The sequence below is a fragment of the Lates calcarifer genome, linkage group LG20 (assembly GCF_001640805.2).
Source record: "Lates calcarifer isolate ASB-BC8 linkage group LG20, TLL_Latcal_v3, whole genome shotgun sequence".
NCBI classification, from domain to species: Eukaryota; Metazoa; Chordata; class Actinopteri; family Centropomidae; genus Lates; species Lates calcarifer.
Window position 1 is genome coordinate 12,394,229 of NC_066852.1, and position 8,732 is coordinate 12,402,960.

Below are 8,732 nucleotides of genomic sequence, written 5' to 3' on the forward strand. Positions count from 1 at the left end.
ACTTGAGGTAAGATAGATAGTTTCAGTTCTGCTTAAACGTCAAAGACCAGACATACATGATGTGTGACAGAAAATAAGCAATTCATGGCAAAAAATGACTCATCATGGAGCAGGTTTTGCCATGACAGAAGACGTAATTGAAAGATTATATACATGACTAAAAAATCACAGGACACCTACAGCTGAGAGAGGTGGAGTCAGCAGAGACCTGAACCAGACCTCTCCTGTGTGTGTGTGTTTGAAAATTGTAAACGAGCAACTTGCTCCTGTTTTCTCTTCGTGTAAATGTGCTTTGTAATAGGACTGCTCCGGTTAAACCTGTTTTTCCACTCTGTCGTCACCCAGGCACCTGAAGGGATCTTATTACCGGAAGTTACCGAATCTGTTGTCAAACTGGGCGGACTCCTCAGGTGAGAGCAGTCCACTGTTACGGCTAGAAACGACGACACAGCGTATTAAAGGTTTTGGGGAAAAGTAGGATATTAGGCGTTTATTCGACAGGGGTTGTGTGCAGTTTCTGCTCTTTTTAAAAAAACAAAAAAAAACAAAAAACAGGCGTATAACTGAAGAGGGATTTTGTTGCAGAGCAAACAAGGACCGAACATGGTTCACAGGTGGCTGGTTTCGGTGGCTTTGTTCTTCCACGCAGCGACTGGTGAGTTATTTTGGCAAAAAGTTGTTTTAGTTTGAGGACATTCAGCGCTTAAAAGTGCTTATTGTTGTACTGTTTATTTCAACAACAACTGCAAGAATATGATAGTAACTATTAAGCGTCTAAATACTAAATGAACTGCTAGTGTTGTTACTGTAGTCACCCCCTAAATGAGCCTCGGGGCCTGGGCTTTGAAAAAAAATGTTGGGCTGCTCAGTATCTGTAACTACTTATCTGAGTTCAGGCGGTTGGAGATAAGCTGAAATTTATAACAGTGACCTTAAAAAATGATTGTTGTTTTTAGTGAACAAGTTTAAGAATATTTTCAACTTTCAAACTAAGTGAATGACCAACAAGTGTCCTACGCCCTGGGAGCTGAAATTAAGCAACCACAAATATGTGGAGGAGTGAAGATTTAATAGTTCCCCTTTATTTGCAAATCTTTCCATTGTAATTTGATCATAAAAGTAGGTAGGGTGCTTTACAAACACAGCGTGTAGTATCAGAATTCACACTGTTGTTCCTGTAATGACTATACACATAGATATTAATATTACAATAATGTTAAAATGTTACAAGTGAAGTCCTTTGAGGCCCCAGTAAAGTCAATATTGAGCACACTGAAGGTCTCAGAGTTCATTTCCACTTTGCCAACTTTTCAGCTGATTTCATGTGTGACCTGCTTCCTCTACAGAAAGCAACCATACAATACAACCAGTATGTGAACACAACCAAGATTTTCAATTTTCCCCTTACTGAGGTAGACCAAGAAAACTGGGTCTGAATTAAAATGATTTGCCATCTGAACTTGTGAGATTCTTACCTTCACAAATCCAGCAGCCACTCATGACGTGATCAGATATTTGAATAAAATTTGTTCGGGCGGATGGGCAATAATTCACTGTGAGTAACCGCAAATTATATCCTGGTTATTGATAGGTCATATCGTAATGACCTGACTTCTCAAAATTCAAAATCGGTTTAAGGATTTTCAGTGAAAACATCTTGAAATTAATGTTTGTATTGCTCATCAACACACCTGCCGCACAGTTTGCTGTATGAACAGGATCTCACAGGCGGGCCTCTTTAAAGTTGTTGCACTGATCAGATAAATTTTCCTGTCTGGCTTTTAATGTGAGTTTCCTGGTTGTGGCTCGTATCTGGATGCATTCCCAGTACTTTACCTTGAAAGACATTTATCTCCCCAACCCTGAAACTCAGTCATGGAGTGCTCTGGTTTCATTTTACACTGGAGTTCTATCTCTCCACCAAACCAAAACTGTGACTCTGCTGCCTTATCTCGGCTGAGAGCACCTGTTACAAACGTGTACAGTTTTCAAGAAACTCTGTCATTACAGTACGTACAATAAAAATGTCATTTGTAAATTAGAATTATCAATTAAGTTAAATTAAAGCCTTGCTGTATTTATATTTTCATTTTGTGGTATGTTAACTGACATGTACAATGAATGGCTTTGCACACAGTTGATGATTAACTGGCTCCTGCTGCTGTTCTCTGTAGAAGCCTCTCCATGGCTTGTCAGACAACAAGGTAGCAGTTAAATCGTCTAACTCCCACTTAGAGTAATGGTAGTGGTGTAATGTGATGTTAAGTGGTGGAGTAGATGCATAAATGATGTGATAGAAAGACTGGTCACTATAGGCATTAATGATTTAGTAATTGGTGTCTGGTGTCAGCACTGCTGTGCCTGAAAACACACAGTTTCAGCCAGACTGTTGACGGTTTCACCGGAAGTTTTCTGGCTCAGCAGACAGGAATGAGCCACATTTTTTTTGTCCACACCCTGGAGGCTTGTGAGCATGCTGTCAGTCTTTTACAAGGGTTGTGTTCTAGAGCTTTTTCTGTGATCTTTTAACAGAATATCAGTTTGTAAACTGCTTCTGTGAGGTTGATGGGCTTTGATTGGTTTATGGGTGACACAGTGGTAGGTCCTTTTAACCCTAAAAAAACACAGTACAGTTATACACAGTTAATACTGTAGGGCAGCAACTCATGATTATGTTTATTGATTCATATGCCACTTATTCTCTCAATTAATTGATTAATTAATTGGAATAAATGCTTATTCCATAATATGTAGTTTAAGAAAATATTTTTTAAAAACTGCTAAATTCACTTATTCAAATTTCCTGAACTTAACTCTTCAGTTGTTATTCATTCAGGTGTTCAATTTACTATCACAGAAGATGAAGAAATCCAGTAAATATTAACACTTCAGGAGATGGAAGCAGTTTTATTCTTATAAATGCCTATAATGCAGATTAATCAACTAATTATTTCAGGCCCACTTGTTTCTTTAACAAAGTAGTGAAAATATTCAGGTGTAGGATTGCTCCTTGACATTCTAATAATGAAGTACTTCTTCTTTATCCTATTAATCATCATTTGACCATTTTTCCAAACTGACCATGAAAGCACAGATCCTAGACCTGCTCTATATGAAAAAGTGCCTTGAGTGCCTGATTTGGTGCTATATAGATAAAAACTGACTTTACTTGACTAATCTTCATCCAAACCCAGCGTTAGTTTGACTAGTCTTATATCTACTGCTGTTTCTTGTGTTCAGCCTCATAAATATTACAACGCAGAGTGCTTTTATCTTGCCTCTTACCCAGCTTTAACCTCATATGAGGGGGATTAAAAAAATACAGGTCTTCAACCCAGTAACTACGACAGGACTCTTCTCTGCTTTGGATATCTGCACCTGCAGAGGAGACTCTGCAGTCACAGACCTATTAATCATATCCAGATTAAAAGCAAAAGGATCCACTTTAAGGAAGTGGGAATTTTTTTTAAAACCATGGTGATGAATGTCTGTCACTTAAGTCTTTAGAGACTGAGCCTCAAGACATAAAATGCTGTGCTTATTATTCCTAAATACTCTATATTGTGTGTAAAATGTTTTCCCCTTGCATGCCTTTTGTGTGTAGATTATGTTTATATATTCCATTAATATCAGTTCATTAAGTACAAGGATGTATAATTCAGAGTCTAATTTCCTGTTTTATGTTAATATCTGTGTTTACAGGTGTAAGTGGCTTTTCAGTTACTACTGACACTCCAAACGTGCAGGTGAAAGAGAATGAGGGTGAGTCCTGAAAATCTAGATCAATTTAAATGTAGACGATAATCCAGGAAATAAATAAATTAACATTTTTATTTGTGAAGTCTCTGGAATGAAAAATGTGCACATTCTTACAGCCATGTTGAATCATATATGTTTTTTTAGCAAAAAAGTATTAAGTAAAGTAAAGGTGGAATTACACTGCGTCATGGTGCATGGTGACTTTTTATCTGCGATGGCCTAAGAGAGCCATTACACATGACATAATATAATAATAATAACAACACTGATGATTATGAAAACATTCATTGTATATTGGTGTGTTCTTTTTGGATTTATTGTGAACTCTGTTTTTTCAGGGGCTGACCTGAAATGCAGTTATTCAGCTGACTTTGGTTCAGATGCCAGAGTTGAGTGGAAATTCAGTGACTTAAAAGGCTCGCAGACATATGTGGTTTTTAACGGGAAACCAACAAGTAAGTAGCTGGACTCTCTATCTGTAGCATGTTATAAAAAAAAAAAAAAAACGCCAGCTTTTTTCTTTCTCTCTTTTTTTTCCTCCACCAAGGAAGTTTTGTTTTTAATCATCTTTTCTGTTTGTCTCGCTGTTAGTAGGATATTTTAAAAACTACAGTAAAAGATGTAATGAAATTTGGTGGAAAGTTGGGTCAGCTCACACTGTATTGCCAATGCATAGATATTCTTCACTATTTTTGAACAAATTTTTAAAGCACTCCCACATAGCTCAATCAGTGAACCTCCCAAAAATGTCCATACATTTTCCTATAAATGTTTTCAAAATTCTTGTGTTTGCAAGCCCATATGATGTAATGTGCCATAATTCCTAAATCTCTTGTTGCAAATGCATACAAATTAAGTTGACGCATGTGCAATTCAAACCTAAATAGTTTAAAAGGATGAGGCAGCTTTGGCAGAAGCCTGTGCTCTCTGAATGCCTTTGTTACATTACATAATGCAGCAACTTTTTCACAGCGCCATATTCCAGCCGAGTGACAACGTACGGTAGCAATTTGAGGTTCTCCAAAATGACGCGTAATGACAATGGAGTGTACGACTGTGAGGTGTCTGGCAACGGCAAGTTTGGGGAGGCCAGGGTGAAGGTGACTGTTCTGGGTAAGGAGCCTTTTTAATCACATTCTGAAAATGCATCGTTCTATTTCTACCCCCGCCCAGACTCACATGACCACCCTAAAACTACTGGTAGGTAGTCTGACGTTTGTGTGCTGTAATGTTGTACGTTATGTCCCGCAGTGCCGCCATCTCCACCTTTGTGTAGGATCCCCAACTCAGTGACGACAGGCAAGTCGACCATCCTGTCCTGCCATGACAACGATGGCTCACCTCCTCCACAATACAAGTGGTACAAAAATGGCGTCCTCCTGCCCGCCGACCCGAGCAAAATTGCTGGCTTCAAAAATGCCACCTACCAACTAAACGCAGTCAACGGCAACTTGGTCAGCTGCAGCTCATTACTTCGCACCGTCTTTACTGTGACAGTTGTGGCTTTCAAAATTAAAAGCGTGTCCTCTCTGTCTCCCCAGGAGTTTCGTTCAGCAACCAAGATGGACTCAGGTCAATACTACTGTGAGGCTTTCAACATTGCTGGTCCTCCACAGCGCTGTAAATCCGTGAACATGGAAGTCCGTAAGTGCTCTTCACTTTAATTTCAAAAGCACGCTGAGCTGATGAGCTTCTACTTGACAGAGAATGAATGGACAGTAAACTGCTTTTTCAACAAAGGAGTAATATAATGAAAATTTTATCACAAAGATACAACCTTCATTTTCAATTAGCTTTTAATAATTTGGGAGCTGGAACAGTTTTAGAGTTTAACTTTTTTTTCCACGAGAATTTACTAGTTTACCGCACTGTGATGTTTGTGATGTTTAGTCATTCAGCCAATGAACCTCAACATGTTTTCTTTAAGGTGACCTTAACACTGGGGGAATTGTTGCTGCGGTAATAGTGGTTCTGCTGCTACTGGCCCTACTGGGATTTGGCATTTGGTATGCCAACAAGAAAGGATACCTGCCCCGTGAGTTTTCTACATAATATTAAAGTCTAAGCATTGACTGTGATCATCAGTGTTCTGATACTCAGAGTTGACATTTGCAGAAACCTTGGACATCTGAATAATCAGCTTGTTGGGCTTTAAATGAATTCAAATTAAACTGAAGAAAGTCATTTTCACCTTAAGCAGCACATTGTCCAGACCCAGGCAACAGTAAAAGAGTTTTAGATAACAAGTTAAAGGAGGTAGCTGTTTGTTCCCCACAGCAAATTGTCAGCATGAAGTTTAGGTCATTGACCTTCATTAGGCCACAGAATGAAGCTACATGATTACACTGTAACACAAATGAACAACCTGACGATAACAACATCAATAATAAAATGCATACATACAACTGATGGAGCTCCTTAAAATACAATAGAAACTTGAAAAAGGAAAATATTAATGCTGAACCAAAGAGGGTATAACTAATAATCAACCAGACCAGTTCAAATCAGGTAACCATTCAAACTATATAAAGCAAGTCATACATCAATGTCAATATTTCAGAAATCTACTAATGCAGATACATATAGAAACAAATACTGCTGGGGAAATATTGATTACATAACCTAATATTGAACAATATATTTAGCAAATATTTCAAGTCTAATCAAGAAATGTTCCTATGATCTGCACCCAGCAATGTGCTGAGTGTTTGCTTCATTAGAGGGAGGAGGGAAAGGGCAAGGTTGTTTTGTTAGAATTTCCTAACATGCTAGAAGTTTTCCAACTTCCTGGAAAAGATCTTGCCTATATGTTATCCAGGAGATGTGGGAAAGTTGAAGGGGAGCCGCAGAGAGAGGGAGATGTGAGGCAAAGATATCGTATGCGTGAGGTGAAAGGGGCAGGTGGATGTTGATGTTCTGAAAACGTGAGGTTAATTATTGTAATTGGGCCTGCTGATGTGGCAACTGTGACACACTCAGGCAATTAAGGTATTTTAAAATCCTTTGCGCCTGATTGCTGCAATTTACATCAAAAGTCATACTTCTTCTCAGAGTCACAACTCTGTCTAAATCCAGTCTGAACGCACCGACATGATGCACATTTTTAGAATCAGTGTAACTTTCCAAGAATATCATTATCTAAATGTCCATAAATCCACTGAGAAATCACAGAGAAAAGATGCTGCTTACAACTCCAGAGCTCGCCTGGAAATCATTTTTCTTCAGTGCCAAAGTATTTGAGTGATAGTTGTCACCACATCTGTAGATATGTTGCAAACAGCAACTGTTAATGGACAGTTTAGCATACTTAATGATGTCTGTTTGCCTAAATGTTAACGAATATTAAGCAGGAAAAAAATGGGGCTCAAGTTGTATCCCACAGCTAACTCACTGACACTGACTCCATCTCAACATTTTGTTTCCTGTTTACATCCCCCAAATCCCCCAGATTATGATGTATTATTATCATGATTATGTTGTCTTAATTTTGTCTGGGATGAGGCCCATGGTGTCAGACTCTGAAAACCCCTGCTTTTACACTACAGTTAAAACAAAGCAGCTTTATATATGAATGTACATGTATACCCAGTACTTTATCCTAATACTGTTGTTTCCCCTTTTCCATTTACAGGAAAGACCGAAAGGTAAGAGGACTTTCTTCTTCTTTTTTTCTGTACTTGTTAACAGAGTTTAGCAAATAATCTGCTCTATCACTACCTCAACATATTTTCTTTCCCTGTAGCAAACCAAAGCCCAACGTGGTCTACCAGCCCCCGTCATTGTATGGTGGTGAGGATGAAGATGTAAGTATGAATCTGCCTGTTTTCAACTCACAGCATTGCTGCTGTTCTGAAAGTTTTACAGTCAAGTTTGATTGTGTTGATTTTGCTGATGTTTATTTGATATGTTTGCTTTCAGGGGGATTTCAAACAGAAGTCATCATTCGTGGTATAGTCTGCAGTCTGAAGTCGCTACAGGAGAATGCCTCGGCTTTTAACTTGCGCTCAGCATGTTTGTTTTATCTGAAAGTTTTAGTGATGTCTAATAGGTGATGAGACCTCTTTCATACGCTCATTGGTTTTTTGAGCTGCGACCCCTAGTGACCCATTTTAGTCTTCACCTATGTTTGGCGTGTGTGTTTCTTTTTCCATTTTTTAAAATTTTTTTGTTCAAATGATGCATCTGCATGTAAACACAAGTCAAAGGGAGCACAGATACTCCCAGTACCGCCACTGAACACGACTACGATAGATACAGATATAGACAATGTTTTGATAAAAAAAACTCTCAGTCAGATTTTTATTACATTTATTGACTCATCACTTTAATTTCCTCCAGTGCAATTGTCTATATACCTGTCTTTTTTTTAGACAAAGCACAGACTGTTATGTAAAATATTTCTTTTGTGTGGTTTATTAAGGTTTTCTTTCTTGTAAATAACATTTAATAATATACATTTTAGTTGTCCCCAGGCTTCCTTACTACATTGGCTGAGCTCATGCATTGATCTTTAAAGGAGTGTAGGCTGATGATGGAATTTATTTCATCATCAAATAATTAATGATTGTGTTAAGTTTTTTAAATGATTTCCCACATGTTTGTAAGCATCGTGTGCAGCTTCATCATTATCATTAACTACCCAAATTGTTGTGACATGACAGTCATAATATTAGTTCTGTCGTCTACTTCCAGAGACTAAAATGACTCTTGTTGACTTTGTATAATTTAGCCACAAATTCTCAGGTCATGCGTTTACGTGGATTAACAAGGTCGCATATCAACACATATCATGAGTTTCTAAGATCAATCAGGCACAATATTTAAATTGGGAAACGCTGTACGTTTTCTACATGGCTTGACCTTTGTAGACATTTTAGAGCTGATTAATCAGCTGATGGTTGTAACGTTTCTTTATATATTGGTTAATAAAACTTTTGTTGTTAAATTGAGTCTGCTCTCATGTGTCAACAAGT

The 8,732-nt window shown here is 38.0% G+C and overlaps 1 protein-coding gene across 2 annotated transcripts; it reads left to right on the plus strand.

The window, feature by feature from the left end:
- Positions 1 to 255: 255 nt before the first annotated feature.
- f11r.1 (F11 receptor, tandem duplicate 1) lies at positions 256 to 8,708 on the plus strand. 2 transcript variants are annotated; one of them, XM_018691550.2, is made up of 11 exons: positions 256 to 410; positions 586 to 655; positions 3,703 to 3,762; positions 4,098 to 4,214; positions 4,732 to 4,872; positions 5,011 to 5,213; positions 5,301 to 5,403; positions 5,687 to 5,794; positions 7,391 to 7,403; positions 7,502 to 7,562; positions 7,678 to 8,708. In XM_018691550.2, the coding sequence occupies exons 2-11, from the start codon at positions 604 to 606 to the stop codon at positions 7,711 to 7,713; spliced, it is 894 nt and encodes a 297-aa protein (XP_018547066.1). In that variant the 5' UTR covers positions 256 to 410; positions 586 to 603; the 3' UTR covers positions 7,714 to 8,708. The 2 variants fall into 2 exon arrangements, with proteins under 2 accessions (XP_018547066.1, XP_018547065.1); XM_018691549.2 differs by having other exon boundaries at positions 266 to 655.
- The last annotated feature ends 24 nt before the right edge of the window (positions 8,709 to 8,732 follow it).